Source organism: Buceros rhinoceros, unplaced genomic scaffold, assembly GCF_000710305.1.
Source record: "Buceros rhinoceros silvestris isolate BGI_N320 unplaced genomic scaffold, ASM71030v1 scaffold3124, whole genome shotgun sequence".
NCBI lineage: Eukaryota > Metazoa > Chordata > Aves > Bucerotiformes > Bucerotidae > Buceros > Buceros rhinoceros.
This window is the reverse complement of record NW_010407482.1, coordinates 10,925-31,284: the sequence shown is the minus strand read 5'-3', so window position 1 is coordinate 31,284 and position 20,360 is coordinate 10,925. Positions and strand designations below refer to the sequence as shown.

Below are 20,360 nucleotides of genomic sequence, written 5' to 3'. Positions count from 1 at the left end.
CTCTTTCCCCAAAGTATAGCTGGTGGTACATACATCTCTCTCCTTCCCTAACTCACCTTAAGTAATCCATCTTCCTGCATTTCCACCAAAGCAAGTTGCCATCTCTGTGGCTCACCTAGTGCTGAGCATGGTCATCCTGGTGCACCGTGCAGCCTTCTCCTTAAAGTGGGAGGAGAAGGTGCAGCAGGACAGGAGTTACTCCTACCATTTCTGGCTTAGTGACATTTCTCCTTGACTTGCTTTTCTCCTTGCTTCTCTTTACTTGGTTTGAATATTACAAAGGAAAAAACCTGGCGATTGGCCAAGCTGGAGCTCTCGGTCTGTGTTAAGACCATCCTACCTAACTTTGTTTCCACCTTAAGCCCCTGAACCCAGAGAGGCTGAATTGGTTATTGCTTTCTCAGCCCTGGACCTTATTGTGTCCAAGACACCAAAGGAAGGAGTCTGAACAGTTCCCTAGGGATTTTACAGCTTCATAGGCATGTTGGGGAATGTTCTCATGCTCCAGCATCATCCAGCAACCGGGGATCTCACGCTGGGGGATCATCCTCTTGTGTCCTGCTGCTGATGTTCTGCCTTGGCTTTTGTCTTTATGTTACTGCAAACAGCCACATACATCTCTGTGCCTCTAAAGCCAGGCTGGGTTGAGGTGACAGAAAGAGGTGGCGTTGAAGCATGTCTGCATGGCATGCTGGTCTGCACATTGTTCGGAACTTCTGAGATGGTGCTTCTCTGTGAATCACAGAATTCTTTTTCTTTTTTTTTCTCTTCTGCTTCTTTTCCTTTGATGTTGAGCACAGGCTTAGTGATTCCTGAATGCCCCAGTCTGGGCCACAGCACCCATGAATCCTGCTCGTCCTTCCTCATGATGCACAGGTCATGTCCTCCTGCGTGCTAGACTCTTTATGGTCACCAGTGAAGAGATAGTCTGTGTCCCAAAGGTGCTAAAAAATGCTCCTCTGCAGCAAAACCTGTGTTTTCAGTGTCTCGCTAGACTGTGTTGGGGGCTGCTCCGCTCCTCATTTTCTTGCCATTTTGTTGTAATAACGGGTGTGATTCTCCCCATGCTGGTGTTGAGGAGGTGTGGGAGGAACCACAATGGCTATAGTGATGTCACCCGCAGGAGGAGGCTGATGCAAGGCACTCGCCCGAGGTTTCATTGTGTAGCTGAGAGCCTGGCTAGAGCCCATGTGGCTGGTGCCCACCACTGAGAGCGGTCTGAGCACAAATGTCAGGCGCAGGAAACATGTGAATGGATGGGATGGTGCAGTCTTGACATGAGGAGCCCAGGCTGCTCTGACAGTTTGGGATAGGAAGACAAGCTCCTTTCCAGCCACTGTCCCTTCCCTCCAGCACCCCCTCTTCCCCACCCTCTCCCCCGCCATCCCCCTGCAAAAAACTTCTCAGGTGCAAGGATGGAGATGGCATCACTGCTTTTTACCGAGCTGGATCTGTGCAAGGAATAAATACAGGACATCAGCAACCTAGAGAATCAGGTCTTGCTCCTGGGAGCAAACCTTTTATATAGTAGACCGTTGCACAGCCTTGTACAAAATCTTGTGCACTTCCTACCACCACAGCTGAAAAATGACCTCTCCCAGCCAAGCCCAAAGTTGCAAACCTGGCTAACATGCAGTTGCTTCCAACTTCCAGCCCTCTTGCATCTGTTGCTGCTTCTGATTCCTGTGGCTGTCCTTTCATGCTGCTCAGAGGGGACCCCTGGCACATAATTAGCAAAGTAATAAGAAAACATTAATCAGAGCTGCCCAAACCAGGATGCTGAAACAGCCTATTCCTCATCAGATCTGTGACAGAATGTGAGCACCAGGCTCTACAGTGCTCTGCAGGTAGCTGCTGCATCCATGAATTACTCTAGACTTGTTAGTAGTTTGTCCTGTGGGGAGTATTTTGCTGGGAGAGATCACCGATAGCCCCCGTGCTCTTCTCGACATGCAGGTCACGTTTTTCTGGTGTGTGCATGAGCTGGGTTTTCTCTTGTTGGAATTCCATGATGACTTTGTGTTTGTGTTGATTGGGTTTGTCTCAATGTCACATCCAACCCGAGCTGTGCAAATTCCCTGTGTATGGCAAGGAGGTTGGACTAGATGATATTTATAGACCCTTCCAACCCACACTATTCTGTGATTCTACGAAATGCCTCAGTTTTGTCGGGTGGGAATGTTCTCTGACAGGTTATTAGTGCAATGCAATGAAGGGCATGAAAAGATTTTAGCAAAAGTAGAAACAAAACTCACCACCTTGCAGAACAGAGCAGCAAGGCCAGTTCAAGTGGGAACTTTTTGACTCCATGCATGGCTTGACCACCTGCAAAGAAGAGGATGTTTGGAGAAAAACTCCTTAAAATCCTGCTGGAATCTTCCCTTTCGGAAATTCCTGGCCATCAGGTCATGTCACTAGTCATCTCACAGTTTGTCCTATTTTTTATCTGGAGGGAGTTGCATCCTGGTGCCCAACTCTTCCTCCAACACACCAGCAGTTCCTGCTGCCCCACGAAGGCTCCCTGAACACCAGACCCTACGAGACTCACAGCATCACTATGACTGATATGTAATGAGCTCAGGGAACAGTGTCTGACATGTAAAATGAGCTGGGAACTTAATTTAGTTTGGAAGTGATTTAGCAAGGTTCTCCCAGGGCAGGGAGAAGAGTCTGTTAAGGGAAACATCTCCATTCTGCTTCAGAAATGCACCCAAATGGAGATTGGGTTTAACCAAGGGAGCTAAACCAAGCAAAATACTTAAAATCATCTGGATCTCATTTAGTCTAAACACTCTTCTTTTCCAAACACAACTCAAATCTTCCCTGTAGTAAAGTCTGAGGAATATAGACTTACCAGAATTTTCTGGAGCTGCTGCAGTCACCCTGCAGCAAAAGTGCCCCTGGCTTGTTTTTTACCCTACATAGATCTCTGGTCTTACACCCCAGGGAGCAGGAGGGGCTCAGCCTGACATGAGGAACCACGACAGAGGGGTTGGCATGACCATGCTGTAGAGCATGGGGACAGGGAAGCCCAAGTTATTTCTGAGGAACATCCCTGGGCAAATGCGTCACCCCAACATAAAACACTGAGATTGCTGGTGCCCCAGAAGCAGCTGTTTGCTCTCATGGGCAGATCTTCCTCGTGGCTCTGCAAAGGGCAGATGGGATTGCCAGTCACTCAGGGAAGAGGTTTGAGCAGGAGAAATTAAATTATGGCACTTTTCCTCCTTGGGTAGAGGCATATGGAGCAGGTTGCCAGAGTCCGGCCATCGCAAGCTTACTGGCTCTGCCCTGCCTCTGTCCGGCTACACCACTCAACCACCTCTGGCCCAGCTCCCTCCTCTGGCCCCAGCAGTCACGGGAGGTTCCCGGGGAGGTGGCCAGAGGGGAAAGGCACTGTTATCCTTTCATTTCCTGAGCCTGCTCCACTGTGGTTTTGCAGGGAGCAGAGACAAGGAAGCGTTCGCCCACGCTCAGCAGCCAGTTCAAGCGATCCCTGGAGCTGTTAATGAGGACTCTCAGCGTGTGTCAGCCCTTTTTTGTCCGCTGCATCAAGCCCAATGAGTACAAGAAGCCCATGGTAAGTCCTGTTTTTCTCTCCTGGTTGCTTTTCATGCAGAACTGCCCGCAGGGTCACTCTGCAAAACTCCTCTGGGCATCAGTGGAGTCAGGTTTGACCCTGGGTGCTTAGAAAACCAACTCACAGCCTGTTCTGCAAGAAGGGGCATCACCAAAGAGTAGGCAAAATCAGGCGCTTGCTTTGCCTGATTTTACCCAACAGCACCGCAAAACTTTTTGCGGAGGGGAGCTCCCGCCTTTCTTCCCAAGGATGACTTTGGGAAATTGACCCTGCAGCCCTTTCTCCTATAGGAAATGCCTCTGAGTTTCCATAGGCGATAGACACCTCCCTACCAGAGACAGGCTGAGCTGTAGGGCCCTGGGTTTAGTCTTATGGCAGGGTTTGGTGTTTCCTAAAAGTGATTTGCCTTCCCATGTATGTTTTCTGTAAAATCTTTGTTTCCAAGGAATCTCACTCAGTTTCATCCCTGCTTGATCATTTCCGCTGATGGGGTTTTGTTGTTGTTTTGTTGGATTTTTTTTCAACAATTGAGAAAACACAATTCTGAAAGCAGAGGAAGAGGCAAAATAGCACAGAGGAAAGGTGAGAAGAATTAACTTAATCTGATTCCCAGACAGCTGCTTCAAAAGCAACACTCTCGAGACAAACTTTGAGGAGCAAATGAGATGGAAGGAGTCAGCTGTAAATCCCCCTGACCACAAGCTGCTCACAGAGGACACTGATTTTCACAGGGAGAGATGGACACTCTTAACAGTCATACTGCTCGGGGAGAAAGGGCTTTGTTTAATAATAATCTCAGCTATTTGTTTGTGTGAATTATTTTGCCCGTGCTTTTGCCCTTCAGTAGCAGTTAACCCAGCCAGAGCTGGAATTTTATCTAAAGTCAGTGGTTCAACCAAGTTTAGGCAAAAAAGCCTAAAATTCTGAATTTAGGCTGATTTTCAGAGCTGAATTTCAGAGCTGTTAGCTGCAATTCTTTTAGGTACAAGCAGAGTTTGTTTGAGACTTTGTTTTGTTGTTCAATGAACCTAATGGTGCAGGGCAAAAGCTTTGGTGACTCTTGGAGCAGTTTACTCTGCCCTTATCCTGGTTTTGGTGAGGGTAAAAAGGCCCCATATAGCACGTTAAGGGAATACCTTGGGTTAATATTTAACAATATGTCAGATCTGAGATTATCATATGAGCTGGGATCCAAACAAGACCTTCATAAAGAACGTGGGAGAAGCTGAGAACGTCCTGAACGTCCTGAACTGGTGTTAACAAATTATTCCCAGTGCCCTGACTTTGAGCTGGTTTTACACCTGAATGTTTGAGATTCTGTCTGGCATTTTATGGCCTGCATAGGAAGCCTGTACTCCATCAGCTCTTGCAAGCACTAAGCCAGAAGTCTCTGTCCAACCCATTTATCTACAAAACTTCCAGTGGGACATAAAAACAGCTGTAAGTTTGAGAGAATCAGGAAACTTACATCTCTCCATTAAAATAATGAGGGGGTGAGCTACCACTGAACCCAAATCTGTAGTAATATATGATATGAAATGTGATTCCTTGCTAAATTTAATTTTTGGCCTTGGTTTAATAATACAAAGGGGGGAAAAAATCCCAGATAATGGTATGCAGAGCTGTGCAGGGTGACTGCAAAACAGAACATTTTCTGGGAGTTCATTTTCTGTCCCTGGCTTTGAAGGAAAGTGTACTGATAGTGATAGGAAATGGGAGAGTGGGAAGTGACAGGTCAATGGAAAGTCCTGACAGTTTGTTACTTTATGTTATTTTAAAACTTTTCCTTCCTTCTAAAATGTGCTTTGGAGGGAAAAAAAAATTGTTTGCATCAGGATGCTGGCTATAGTTCTCTGGGCATCGTCCCACGCTGCTGTTTCTGAGCATTGCCCTGATGTTCTAGTTAGTCCAAGAAAAAATGTGTGGGGTGAATTAGGTAACAAACCATGCAAAGAAAGTCAAAACAGTCTCCAGCAGCCTGTGCCTGATCAGGTCCTGATGACAAGAGTGTATAGTTAGTTGCCCATATGTGCTCTGAACTAGCCCTACAAAATCTGGAGGGTTATTTGCAAGACCACAACTGCTCACGTATCCTCTGCTTTGTGGCGGGGGGAGGCAAAGGAACACACACCTCTTTTCTAACACCCTATTTAGACCAGGACAGCTTGAGACCAAATCTAGATGATGCTACTTCCTGCCTTTTCCTCGGTCATCCGTCATCTTCTTCTGGGATCAGAATCTGTCTCACTTCAGCTCTTTCACAGTTAAGTGGCTGCTACAAGCTAGGCAAAAAGCTCCCTCCAGCGCTGGGGAGATGAGTGTATCCATAGGGCAGATCCTCCTGCCCCAGGAGGTTCCTCCGAGATACAAGGTATCTGAGATGCAGGAACATACCCATCTCTCCTCACACACTTCAGGGAGAGCCCAGGTGACTCACATTGTAGATGCTTGTATCTGCACGTGCACAGATGCTTACACTTGAGACAGCTGCAGGGAGGACAGAGGAGTAACACCCTGGCAGTAACTCTTTGCCCTGCAAAGAGGAACCAGGAGTGCTGTGATCATACCAGCAGAGCTCAGAGCAGCTGTCAGAAGTTAACGACAGAAGTTAATGAGTGGTCATTGCAAGGGTGACTCTATGGTTTAACCCTTGCAGATACATCATCACTGCCCATTTTCGCAAGGTGATGTTCGCCATTGCATTGTGCTTTCCAATTGTCTTCTCAGTCCTTTGTGTGACGTGTAGGACACATCTAGCCTTGCAAGTGGCAATTAAAGAAATAGAGTGAGTCAAACACACTCAGCAGTTCGTAGGATCAGGCCTGTGACAGCCAACAATCCTATGGCCTTGAGTCCACCAACTGGAGGATTTGTGTGGATGCTTGACTTGCTTGCCCCACAGATCTTCAGAGTCCCCTCTCTCTTTATGGCCCAGCCAGGCCAAGACGTGCAATCAAACCACCATGTCCTGTAACCTCTCTAGCTGTTTGACCGGGAGCTGTGTGTCCGCCAGCTGAGGTACTCAGGGATGATGGAGACTATCCGGATTCGCCGAGCTGGCTACCCCATCCGCTACACGTTTGTGGAGTTTGTGGACCGGTACCGGGTGCTTATGCCTGGGGTGAAGCCAGCATACAAGCAGGTGAGCTCCTTCTTCCATGGGTAACAGTTGCTCTCAGCTCGGGTCTCCAGAGATATTTATGGACTGTGCATCCTCTCCGAAAGCAATTATGCAACACATGATCCTCAGATGTTACAGTGGTGCTCTGGGCTTTTCAAGAGAAGGTAAAATGGTTATAGGACTGGCAGGGACAGGCAGCTGTATTCAGCCTATACCTCTCAGACACCTTAAATGTGGTGACAGTAAAGCCCTGGGAACCTCATCGGCAGAAAACTGCTGGAATTGGGGCCAGAGAAGGTGCCCACCGGGCTTGTGAGAAGAGATGGATGAGGCTAGTCCTGGTCCTCTCTACTAGGGTGACCTGCGTGGGACATGCCAGCGCATTGCTGAAGCAGTACTTGGGAAGGATGATGACTGGCAGATTGGCAAGACAAAGATATTCCTGAAGGTAGGTGGTTGTCCACGTCCCCTATGCCATCTGGGTCCCTTGCCTGTGGAAGGTTCTCCTCTCATTCCCTTTCCATCACAAGACATGATCCTTTCCTATGGTCTCTCGAGTGACATGGCAGCAGGGAGAATCTGGGCCAGGGCAGGATATTTGGGGCCAGTTTAGGAAGCAGCGGGCAGGAGGAAGTCCTGACATTCAGTCAGCGCTGATGCAGGCACATACTCCTACAGAAGCAGAAATTGTCATATACAGCATGTTGCCTTTTCCCTCCTGGAGTGATCACTCAACCTCATCTCCTGCCGTCACCCAAAAAGCACAGCAGCAAGTGGGATGTTCATGTGGAGCCCTGCAGAGAGAAGGACATGAGGCTCATTTTGCTTTCAGCGCGTCCTTGCACAACCCAAGACGTGCCTACACCCTCCCTTTCTGCATCAGTCCAGCTGACATAGAGCAGCCCAACATTGCAAGTCCCCTACAGACCCATCCGCTGTCATGTCTCCTTACCAACCCATTCCTGTGTTGCTCAGGCAAGATGAGGCTGAGCTGGCCAGGAAGCAGGCTGGAAGCAAAGGCTTCTCTCCAGCAAAAATCTCAGTGGTAAACCTTGACTGCTTATATATCTAAATTCATCCCCAACCTCATCGCCAGCATGAACACCCCCATCTTCTCCCTAGAAGCTGTTCCCACTAGTCACTTATCCCAGAGCCTGTTATCAAGATCTCGCAGCTGTCAGGGCAGGAAACAGAGATATTAGGAGGCCCTGAGGTGTCACGTGAGGTGGAGAAAAGCAGGAAATGTGTGGAGCTGCCTCTGCTGCACCCAGCATATGCACTGAGCATAGCAGGGCTCAGTGTGCCCCAACTGGGAAATAAAGCCAGACTGCAAACAGCATGGGAGGAATCAGTAGAAATCTTGGACTGGTGGATCTGAAAGCCTCAGAACAAGGAAATTCAGTGTTCCAGGGAGTTGCTTTGTCTTCAGTGTGTGGAGGTGTTGAAACCTTGGGTAGAAGGAGCAATGGGACCCAGGCAGCCTGGAGTCTGATCCCAAACCTCTCCAGTGCTTCCAGGAACCTCTCCCATGGCTGACAGCACTAGCTGGGAGCAACGCATGGAAGGGCAATGTAATTTGTTTGTTTTCAAAGTATTGCATATGCAGCTTCTGGATGCTCTGGTTCATTAGAGAATGAAGGCATTAGGTAACCAGGTTTTCTGTTAGGATTTCCCCAAAGAGTAGGTGAAGTGGTACTTGGGGTGTAAAATGTCCTGAGAGTTGATTTCAGACATTTCCTCCGGGGAAGAGCCTCATACCACCCCTCCTGCCACTTGTCAGACAGATAGAGAGCTTGAGACATGGGTGCTTTGTTGCCACCTCCCACAGGACCACCACGACATGCTGCTGGAGATTGAGAGAGACAAGGCCATCACAGACAAAGTCATCCTCATCCAGAAGGTGGTCCGTGGATTTAAAGACAGGTAGGTGTGAGCTCCACTGTCGAATGGAAGGTGGGATATGTGGGATGCTTCACCCTGCAAGTGGCTCCCGGGGGATGCATCACTCCCTTGGTGCCCATCTGACCTGTCCTGCCTGAAGCCGAGAAGAGAGGAGCCCTCCAGTCTATGGGGATCCCCACATGACTGCAATGGGACCACTGGGTTATCCACTGTGACTAATGCTGCTCTCCCCAAAACCCAAGCAGTTCAGGACTCTTCTCTTTGCAACCCAGCTGCCACAAAGCAGGTAGAGAGCTGGGAGGAGAGCAGGTAGCCCATAACACAGTTGTAGAAGAAGAGGGGAGGACACAGCCAAGGACAAGAGGAGGGACAGTTTTTGGGACTCTGCACTCTTTGACTGTCTGAGCCATGTCTGTGACTCAGGTTGTGCCTTAGGCTTTGCAGAAAGGGCACATGCTGAGTAACTTGGCAACCTCTCCCACAGTGATCCTAGCGAGACCCAAAAGGCCTTCCAACACTGTTGCCTCTGAGGTGTCTACAGGTACTATCAGGCCAGGCTAAGAAGGATGAGCAGAGAAGATGGAGGTATCAGGGTGGTGTTGCTGAAGTTTGCTTCTGATCATTTGGGTGAGATTGAAGCCATTCTCAGGTGCTAGGATTGAAGTGGGAAGAGCAGGCAGGAAAGATTTCAAATGCAAAAGGAGGGTGCAGACCTGGGGGGAAGGAAGGGACCATTCTCAGCTCCTCCTGCTCTGCTTATTCCCATGGCATGGCAGAATCTCCCTCGAGAGACCTCTCAGAGAGAGCCCCTACAGATCTTTTTATGAAAGCAGGGAGAGCTGGGAGAGGAGACCTTTTCAGGACAAAAATGCAGTGTTTACTCCACCTGGCTGCTCAGTTTCAAATCCCTAAAGAATGAGGCCCAGGAGATGATGATAACTTGTGGGCAAACCAGAGGCAAGTGATTGAAATGCCTTTGCAGATCCAATTTCCTGAAAGTGAGAAATTCAGTCCTCATGATTCAGAGATACTGGCGTGGACATAACTGCAGGAAGAACTACGGTGCTGTAAGTACAGGAGTGCTTCCTCATACCTCTGCCTTCCTACATCTTTCAGCTGGGATATACATAAGAGTTTCCTGGCTCAAAATGTCCCACTGAGTGTAGGAGGGGGTGGGATTGGCTTTTATCAGTTGAGGCGATGAATGGGGGTTTGCTCTTGCTGCTTTGCCTTCTAATTGAAGAGAGCACCTGACCACTTTCTAGCTGACCTTTTCCCTGGGAGTTTGATATCCATTGCATGAACTGGGCACTTGGGGCTTTAAAAGTCTTCCTGAGGTTCCAAGTGACTGAAAACTCAAGTGCAGCTTCCTCTGAAAAACAGGCTCCATCTCCAGGTGGAACTGTATCTGCATTTCTCCCAGCCCAATCCACAGAACTCTCCCTGCCCCAGCTGACTCTGACTCAACAGCTGGTTGTTTTGGAAACATGTTGGGGTCTAAAGTGTCTCAACTTCATCCTCCAAGCCTGCAACTTGATAGGAATAGCCAATTCCAGGCTGGTCAGTATGCTGCCTCCTGCCATAAAAGAGCACCTGACTGTCAGTCTGGAGGTCTGCAGATGCTGGACCTGCATGGGAGCAACCTTCATGGTTTATGGTTTATCTCAAGACAACCAATGAGACCTCCAGAGGCCTCTCAAGGGCTGAAACTCTGTAGAACTCAGTGAGGAAGAAACTGCCTTTGTCCTTCCTGAGCTTTGAATCAGTGCAGCAGCTGGAGGGCTTCATTTTTCCACTCACTTGGAGAATCTCCTCCCCAAAAGCTTGTCCTGGAGGGGCTGATTTCAGTGGCTGTTATTTACAGCAGTGCAAGAAGGAGATTAGGAATGGAAGATTAGCGATGGAAATCTGCTTACAGTGGGCAAGCCCCTGGGTGGTGGGGTGGTTTCATCCTGCTCCCTCTTGCAGATGCGGATTGGCTTCCTGAGACTGCAGGCCCTATACCGATCCCGCAAGCTCCACAAGCAGTACCACATGGCTCGCCGGCGGATCATTGAGTTTCAGGCACGATGCCGGGGCTACCTGGTCCGTAGGGCTTTCCGCCACCGCCTTTGGGCTGTCCTCACTGTCCAGGCATATGCCCGGGGCATGATTGCCCGAAGGCTGTATAAGCGCCTCCGGGGAGAAGTAAGTACCAAGGAAGTCGTGGGAAATGGAGGTGGGGAAAGGGGAAGTAAACACAGTGCCGTATCACGTGCTTGTGAGATCAGTTTTTAAAGAGAAAAAAAGAACTTCAAAAATAAGTAGATGCCTTTTCAGAAGAGCCCTTGTGTTTATTCCCCCAGTATCATCGGCGCCTGGAAGCAGAGAAACTTCGGCTGGCGGAGGAGGAAAGACTCCGAAAGGAAATGAGTGCCAAGAAAGCCAAAGAAGAAGCAGAAAAGAAGCACCAAGTATGCGGGGACTGATCTCTTCCTGGGGCTCTGTCTCTGTTTTCCAGGGACTGGTTTTGCTCCTTTGAGGGAGAATGCCAAAAATATCGAAGGGATTTCTCCCCTGCTTTAGTGGTTTGTGTTTAATGCACTAAAGTACTCTGTGTTCTAACTAGTTTGAAGCTGCTCCAGAATTTCTGATCTGCTACACAGGAATGCCAGAGATTACAGTTATTATTCACTTGCTTTTGCTATTGCATAAAGGCTGAAGGGGTAACTGGGACACTGTGTGTGTTCCCATACATGGTTGTTGTATAAAAGAAAAAAATAAGGACAGTGAGAGTCTCTATGCATGGACCAACCCCCCTAAACAGGCACTAAGGAAGGAGAAAACATTAATGCTTTGTCTTTCTGCAGTAGGAAATTGACGTATGACCATGTCACTGGTTTGCTCCAAGAGGCAGTGCTGGTATAGTGCCCCAAGCACCAGGAAGCCTGCCTTTCTAAAGCTGGGCCTTGCAGAATTTAGTGCCAGCTCTTTAGTCACTGTACTCATCCTCTTCCAGGTACGCCTGGCGCAGCTGGCGCGGGAAGATGCAGAGAGAGAAGTAAAGGAGAAGGAGGAAGCACGTCGAAAGAAAGAGCTCTTAGAAAAAATGGAGAAAGCTCGCAACGAGCCAGTGAATGACTCAGAAATGGTGGACAAAATGTTTGGATTCCTGGGGACAACCTCCTCTCTGCCTGGCCAGGAAGGACAGGCACCCAATGGCTTCGAGGTACTGGAGACAAACACAAGCCTGGCTATCACACGGAAGACTTTAGCAACACATTAATGAATCAGGGGAGAGTGAGACAATCTAAAAGGGGTTCTCTGAAGTATTCCTTCAAGACCAGGCTCCTCTACACGGCCCAAGAGAGTTGGTGTGCTGTGGCTGGGGACAGGCAGGCAGTATGTAGGCTTTCTCTGAGGCTACCAAATGAAAGAGAGCAGTGTCGCTATGAGATCATTGAGGATCTGTGGCCTTTGAGATCTTCTCACTTGTGGTTCATCATGGACACCCTTTCCCTATGCTAGGAGTAAAGCCTTCTCCTACTGCTCTGGGGACATTCCTGGGCACAGGCATGTCCTTCAGGACTTGGTCTTTTCTTGGGCTCCAGAGTTACAGTTCATGGTTTTGCCTCTAGCTGGCTTTTCCTTTTGGATGGAAATCAGATGGACAGAAAAGACAGTCCAAACGTGAAAGGGTAGTTCAGTATCCAAACCCATGTTGAGAGCCTGACATGTCCTTTCCCGCTAGGATCTTGAGCGAGCCCAGAAGGAGCTGGAGGAAGAGGACCTGGATGCAGCATTGCCTCTCCCTGAGGAAGAGGAGGAAGATCTCTCGGAGTACAAATTTGCCAAGTTTGCTGCCACGTATTTCCAGGGCACAACGACACACACCTACATCCGCCGGCCTCTCAAGCAGCCTCTCTTGTACCATGAAGATGAAGGAGACCAGCTGGTGAGGCAGGGGATAGAAAACCTTGAGCAGGGCAGGGTGGGTTGGAGCAAGCCTGGGGACCGCTTCAGCCAAAGGGCACCAGCAGTTTCCCTTTGGGATATACCACACACTTGTGGCTTGGTGAAGAGCATAGCCCTCATCTGCTGCACATGTGTGAGCAGACACTGTCCCACCAGCATGCTTTGAGCACTGACATGACAACGAGCGTTACAGGGATGTAGCATTAGAGGGATGAGTCCATCTCTGTACTTTGATATTTGTGGTAGGACAATTAATGAAGTGCTCTGGGCTCAGGAAATGGATGATGAAAATGGTACCACTTGTAAAGCTGCTACTCAGCAGCTGGAAATGTTTCTTCTTACCTTAATAGTGCAGAGACAGCAGAGAAGAAATGCTTGCTCTACAGCCAGCAGTACAAAAGCAGAACTGTATCGAACCTGCATGGCTGTAATGAACATTACGTTGGCCGGGAACTTGCCCTCACTGTGGTTCTCCTTCCCCTCTGCAGTGGGTTAGGAGCTGCCAGTCACTGCCTCTCTATAAGCTGGCATCTCCTCACCAAGAAGCAAACCCCTCGTAGGCTGCACAAACACACTCATGATGATGTGGACACAGAGCCCGAATTTGTGCTCCCAGCTACCAGCCTGCCCAGCTTGCTCGGATGAGATGTGCTGCAGGAACAACTGTTATGTGTGACACAGAAAAGCATTTTATCTCCTGCAAATGTACAGAGGCCACGGTGGTGACCCTGATGGATTCAGCATGACTTGACCACCCCCTCCACTGCTCTGGTGCGAGCTAATGGAGTTAATCTTTCCTTTCAAACAGGCTGCACTTGCTGTATGGATCACTGTCCTCCGTTTCATGGGAGACCTCCCTGAGCCGAAATACCACACAGCCATGAGTGATGGTGGTGAGAAGATACCAGTGATGACAAAAATCTATGAGACTCTAGGGAAAAAGACTTATAAGAAAGAACTGCAGGCTCTGCAGGGAGAAGGAGAGGTAACTGCTGCAGCTGTAAAAGAGACACTGTTATTAGGTGTTGGGTATTGAAATGTGGTGGAGAGGAACAACTTGTGGGGTTTGCTGTAGGCCGTCAGACTTTATTTGCAATTCTGCTACGAAGGGAGAATTGCCCAAGTGTCAAGTGTTGATCCGATTCCTTTTTCTTCACAGAGATAACTGAATGTCCCCCCAGTAAGGAAAGTGCCCTGATGCCTCCCATGGGGCTTTGATCTCTCTCCTCCTTCTTGTAGGGCAGAAATTCACGGGGGAAGTGCAATATATCATCAATCTCTCACTTCAGGATTTAATTTTGATTTGCCTTGGGTCAGAAGGGACTAAATCAAAAATGTGCCCTTAATCTTGGAGCAGGAAGTAGAGTTACCAGGGGATTAAACTGGGGAAATAAAAAAAGAAATTATCCGCATTGCGCCCTCAGTGCGTTCTGGAATGTCACTGGAAGACTTTGTCATAGTACCCCTCCTACATAAGACATTGCTCTGGATAAATCACTGCCCATCATGCTGATACACTTTCATCTTTTGCCACCACTTTATTCAATAGGTCAAGATATTTCCTGGTATTGGTGTTTTCTAGGTGACGTGCATTTTCAAAAAGTTTTCTGTAGTGTTATCTGGACAAGCTCCTGCATCATTTGTAGATGTAAATGATCAAATTTCCTGCTTTTTAGAGACAATTATATCATTCAACACTCTCAGTGAATTACCTGAGAAGGAGAGTAGCCTCATCTAGATTGTCATTCTGTAAAAATATACACCAAGAAGGTCCTTCCATTCCTTCTACCTCTCATTTCTTGCTTGTTTGTTACAAAATCTTGGCCTAATGAAACATCAGATAGTGCAGAAGAGAAGCAGAATTGAAGCTGTCATTTTTGTCTGTGCTTATATCTGCTCTGCAGAGTGCACAGCAGTGCAGGGAGATGTCTGAGCTCCCCCTGAGCATGATGATGTGCAAATGCAGGGTCACAGTACCAACTTGGCTTGATAATGGATATAAATGATCACAGCTCCATGACTCAGGTGTAAAATCAGTCTTTTCAAAGCTCTTTAAATGGGGAGAAGTTAACTGGGTCAAAAGTGAAGCATTTATCCATGCCATTTTAATCCCACATCTGGCATAAAGTTGGTGTAAAAGTAAAAAGCAAACAGTAACTTGATACATAGCCAGTGCCTGGGTCTGTCCCACATGAAAATTATTTTTCTGGGAATTCTGATGGAGCACAGAGGTGGTTGACAGTGATGATACCACAGTGGGTAACTACCTGTCTGTAAATCCCTGGCTAGATGACTTCCAGCTCATAAACCAGCTCTGCAAATGGCTTGTCTTAGTGGTCTTGCTCATCTTATTCATGATGTAGGAACAAGCTCGATTGGCATAGAGCAGAACTGGGTGAACCTAGGGTGACCAAGAGTCAGCCATCTATTCAGCATAACTTTTTTCAAAAGTCCCCAATATATAATTTTGATCTGAGGGAGGCTCCTTCATTAGAAAGCATCTAAAAAATTTGGACCCAGACCACGGTTATCAGGGAGCACAGGAAGCATGAGTCCACACTTTTGTTTCCCACCATCCTCTGAAATATTTCACTCTCTTCCCAGAATTAGTGGTCTTTTGCAGGAGCCCGAGGGAGGCAGGGAGAGCACGTACTCGGCAGGGCTCTGTGTCTCACCGCATTGCATCCACACCTCTTCCTTTGCAGAGTACTCACATTGACGGGCACAAGAAGAACAGTGTGCGGCACAAACTGGTCTCCTTAACACTCAAGAAGAAATCCAAACTGACGGAGGAGGTGAGAGGAGACGCTTGGCCGCCTGGCAGCACAAGTGCCGATGGATTGTCTGCAGCCCTCTCTGACTCTCTTCTGCTTTTCCCTAGACAACATAGAACCAGCCCTCCTCTGGGTTTGGCGCTACCTGTCTCTCTGCCTGAAAGATTTAAGGAGTGTTTAAGGGGAAAGGTTGGCTTCCCGTGTCTCCTTGAGTCATTCTGCACCTCTCGCCGGCCTCCCCTCGGCTCCCGTTCTCCATCCATCCAGCACCTTCCCTCTCCTCTTTCACAGCCCTCCATACAGCTGCTGATACCTCTCACCACTCTGTGATGGTCTGAATGTTATCCCTGCTTTTAGCTTCCTGCCCTCCACTGTGGTATAGGCAGCAGAGATGGGGTCTCCAAATGCACTCACCCATCCTCTGCTCCAGTGCCAGGAGCAAAACTCCCCATGGGAGCAGTTAGCCCAAGCTGAAAGCTTTTGAAAATCCCATCTCAAAAGAGTGGGGAGCAATATATTTTTTTTGGTTGGGAGAGTGGTGACAGAAATGCAAAGACATGGATTCAGTCTTCTTTTACACACTACCACGTCTACCTCCAGAGCAGGCACAGTCTCACCTGACTGTAGCTACTTGAGAGCATGAAGATTGCTCATGGAGACTGTCACACTCCTTCCCTTTAGTGGGGTGAAATAGGTCCCAGGCAACTTACCCTAATGTCCCCCAGAACATACTCTAGAAATGGCTGTCTTTCTCCAGTGGCTCTAACCGGAGATTGGATTGACTAACTGAGACAGAGAACTGGTAGACAGACAAATGTCCTCCCTATTTTCACAAACAGCACCATGCTTGTGCGTCATTAGTGTGGGAAGCAAGTCCATTTTGTCAGGTTTAAATGATTTCTTTAATATGGCTGAGTTAAAGGGGTAGGTCCTCCTTGGCAATAAGCTGGTGTTATTCCAAAAATCCTTGGTGGCTCTCTCCCAGCTGCAGAACCAGCACAAAGCTGGGGTGCAAGGGTGGAATCATAGAAATCCTGGGCAAAGACCAAGCAGGTGGCAGTGTGACTAGACAGGACATTTTTCAGCTTCGCCCATGTGTGATTAAAGCCAACAAAGTCACACCTTCCCATCGCTGATAAAGTGCTAGATTGGAGAACTCCTGAGACCCCTCCCTGGCTGGTGGAGGAGTCCTCCTGGGCAGGGACCACACATTTGGGAGGGGGTGGGGGGGACATAGTAACTGGTTGTACTGAAAGAAAGCGATGTGTCTGGTTGGCAGGTGACAAAGAGACTTCACGACGGTGAGTCCACACTCCAGGGTAATAGCATGCTCGAAGACCGACCCACATCCAACCTGGAGAAGCTCCATTTCATTATTGGTAATGGCATCCTCAGGCCAGCCTTAAGGTTAGAAATCAAGACAAAGGTATAACCTTGCCATTCTTTTAACTCTGTCTTCCTTGAGCTATTCATTGAGCTTCCTTGAACCTTGAGACTCCCTTTTATTTTCCTTCTTCTCTGAGCAGCATCAGTCAGCTGTGGGAAATCTCAGCTGAAGCACAGGACTGGTGGTGCATGACATTGTAGAGACACTGCAACGATCAGAGTGACTGTCATTAGGGCAGTTAAATTAATATCCTTGCGATGCTAAAATGAACTTTTAACTACCAATCACATGCAGACTCGGTCTGTCTCTCTCTCTCTCTGTTCATGTTGAAAGCCTCCGTGTCATTAACACTTATGCTTTTTTCACTCCTATTGCAGGGATGAAATCTATTGTCAAATCTGCAAGCAGCTGACACAGAACCCATCCAAAAGCAGCCATGCCAGGGGTTGGATCCTGATGTCTCTCTGCGTAGGATGTTTTGCTCCTTCTGAGAAGTTTGTAAAGGTAAATTGTAGGTTATATTTGTCTCATGATTTATCTGCCAATACATTCTCTTTTCCATCCGTGGGACCGGCTTTTCTTCTTCATGTCACAGTAGAGGGAGTCATGGTCTTCATCTTTGCCAGCAATGAAAACGACATAAAGTTCCTAAGAAAAGTGCACATGACCCCAAGTTCAATGTCTAAAGTGGATCAGATGAGCCTCTCCTGAGACGTTGACTCTTTCCTGTGACTCTAAAGAGAGTGTAGGCCACCAGTTCAGATTGTAGAATCATAGAGTGGTTTGGGTTGGAAGGGACTGTTAAAGGTCATCTAGTCCAACCCCCCTGCAGTGAGCAGGGACATCTGCAGGTAATTCCTCTGGCATTGTAAATGTGTGAAGATGTGATTAAGTGACTTGTGGCAGGAAAGTTGATTGTGGGATCCTGAAAGTAAAGTAGAATTTGCACACCCAGAATAACCCACAGTTCTCCTCTGCTTATCATGTGCAAAGATCCTTGCATTCATTCAAGCATCTAGTTGTTTTGACAGTAGGACCTTAGGCATGTACTCTAACAAAACTGGCAAGGAATAGTACTACACAGCTAATTATAAATGTAACTTAGGAATAAAAAAAAGGCACATAGAAAGGGAAGGGTTTGATTTAGCTGGAAGTATGTTTTCATAGTTGCTCTCTGCGTGCTACAACTTGCCCCATCACGTGTCATACTGAAAACATCCAACTCTAAACAGCCACATAAGCGATGATATGTAACATATCTTCAGGGGCACTGAGGAGCAACAGGACTGAAGTCAGTGGGAGATACTGACAACCAGCTGACACTTTTGGACAGCAGGTTGTTCTTCAGGGTTTTCTTTTTTTCTGGACAAAGTTTTGTTGCTTATACTTGAACAGTTTGCCTTCCAAATGAGTTACACACCTAGTCTGATTAACACCCACTGGACTGCTCAAGTTAATCCCACACCTAAGAGTTTGGCTGGCTCAGGACAAAGGGCTCAGTGTTGTGTCTTTGCCACAATACAAGAGCCCTTTTGAATGTTGGATCCTGGACCTGCTCCCAAGTCTGCTGGAGATAAAGATGTTCCGTTAATTCTCATAGATATCAGATTGAGTACTGAGTCCTTAGCACTGAAAGAGCTGAAGCCAAGAATAGAAGTTCCTCCTTCATCCCCAGGTCTTGCCAGGATGAAATCTAATAAAGCATTTAAATCACTGCAAAGTGGCAGAAAATTAAATTATGTCTGGAAACGAGATCTGAGAAAGTATGCCACAGGATGTTGTGTGGGTTTAAATCTTTAACAGTGGAAGATTATTTTAGGTGAGTGAAGCACTTCTCAGAAATAATTTATGAGTAGCTCTGGAGACTCGGACATAGAATCACAGAATGATTTGGGTCAGAAGAGACCTTCAAAGGTCATCCAGTCCAACCCCCTGCGGTGAGCAGGAACATCTTCAACTAGAGCAGGTTGCTAAGAGCCTCAGGGTCCAACCTCACCTGGAATGTTTCTAGGGATGGGGCATCTGCCACTTCTCTGGGCAACCTGGGCCCGTGTTTCACACGTACCTCTGCCCAAAGTTATGATCCCTCTTGAAACACACGGCAATATTCCCAACAGCTTTGGAGAGGGTTTGTGATAATTCTGCCCTCATTCATCACCCTTTTGCACCTTGAGCTGCTGGAGATTCAGCAGCCTGTGGTGACTGAAGCTCCTTGAGTGTAAGTGCAAACAACACTTGCAGCAGCCCACATTGTGGTTTGCAAGCCCCAGTCTTGCAAAGAGCAACACAGAGGTAGTGACCTGGGCAACACCTTGGGGCACCTCTGAAGCCGCTGTAGTTATCCACAGGGACATCATTGACACCTTCCAGCTCAAAATGTTATTTTTTGGAAATAAAGCATTCTCACGATGAAATGTTAACTGCCCCCAAACCACGTATTTTCCCATCCAGACCCAGGTTTTTATTTTGTGAAAAGTAGAGGTATATTCGAATTTTGTGAACAGATTTGTTCAGTGAACTCTTCTGTTCCAAAGCTACGTTAACCCAGGCCACATAGTCCATACGCTGTCCTGGGCTGGGAGACAAACTCCATGTCAGTGCCAGACCTTACTCTCAGACTCTTAATCTATTAGTACCATGTTTTCCTAAGTTAGTAGTCAGACAAAATCTGATTTACTGTGACTACTGCTTTAACTATGCAATAGGTGCCCTTGAATATACAGTAGCCACGCGTTGGCCATTAGCCAGTTAGCTAGGTGACCTCTTGTTAACTTCACATCTTTTTCAACTGATGCCTTAAATTGTCTTTTAGCAGTAATTATCCTCCAATTTAATAGAAGGAAAAGCTTAGAAGGGTAAATGTCTCTTAGCATTTCTTTCCTATACTCTTGCAGCAAATGTTATATCAGACTCCTGGACACTTTCCTCCTGAAACCTCTAGGCTCTAACTTTAATAGCAGCAATATTATGGAAAAAAGATGGGGGGTTTCAGGAAACTTGTGCCTGGACGTTATTCCACAACCTTCAAAGTGTCTGTTAGACCTGAATATTTTGAGAAGGGTTTAGCTGATAATGAGACAGTCTTCAATATGTTTTTCTGCTCCCAAATATGACGGTCACTCTTTGAATTCCATTAGACATGTTTATCTCATCATTTGTTAAGCATGTGTCAAGACACATTAGCACTGCTGTTCTTTGTACCTTTCTTTCCGCTAAAATTGGACTTTGGTGGGAAGGTTCAGTCACAAGGAAGGAGAAATACAAAAAATACTTAATTAGATAGTTCATTATAAACAGCATAATTAAAACTACACTTTTACACAGCATCAGCTACTTGCGATCACTTGCAACAGCTGCCATCCATATAACCTGCCTGTATCGCTGGGTTATTTGGGTGTTTAAGTTACCATTGACAGACATATCTGTCTCTCTGCCCGTGTTATTTATGGACTGACAGTGTTAGAGAGCAGTCGGTGTTACTGAAGGAGCAGCTATGTGTTATCGTTCTGAGAACTCTATCTAGAAATTCTCTTTGAAAAATACGAGTTACAGAACTCTTGGTCTTAGCTACCTTTTTGGCCAAGATATTTATGTCGTATTTTTAATCTTTCATATTGTGAAGTCACTGGATTTCATTTTCCC

General features: G+C 47.3%; 1 protein-coding gene across 1 annotated transcript in view; it reads left to right on the top strand.

Annotated features, from left to right (window-relative positions):
* The window catches only part of MYO7A (myosin VIIA), a gene marked incomplete at both ends in the record, with an annotated part of 41,442 nt that overhangs the window by 10,993 nt on the left and 10,089 nt on the right, over positions 1–20,360 (top strand). Inside the window, 13 exons of the mRNA XM_010134466.1 lie at positions 3,443–3,580; positions 6,564–6,722; positions 7,057–7,149; positions 8,530–8,624; positions 9,586–9,670; positions 10,572–10,790; positions 10,949–11,056; positions 11,602–11,811; positions 12,334–12,537; positions 13,366–13,542; positions 15,263–15,352; positions 16,611–16,738; positions 17,096–17,222. Of these exons, the coding sequence (XP_010132768.1) occupies positions 3,443–3,580; positions 6,564–6,722; positions 7,057–7,149; positions 8,530–8,624; positions 9,586–9,670; positions 10,572–10,790; positions 10,949–11,056; positions 11,602–11,811; positions 12,334–12,537; positions 13,366–13,542; positions 15,263–15,352; positions 16,611–16,738; positions 17,096–17,222 (1,833 nt within the window). The remainder of the gene's footprint in view (positions 1–3,442; positions 3,581–6,563; positions 6,723–7,056; positions 7,150–8,529; positions 8,625–9,585; positions 9,671–10,571; positions 10,791–10,948; positions 11,057–11,601; positions 11,812–12,333; positions 12,538–13,365; positions 13,543–15,262; positions 15,353–16,610; positions 16,739–17,095; positions 17,223–20,360) is intronic.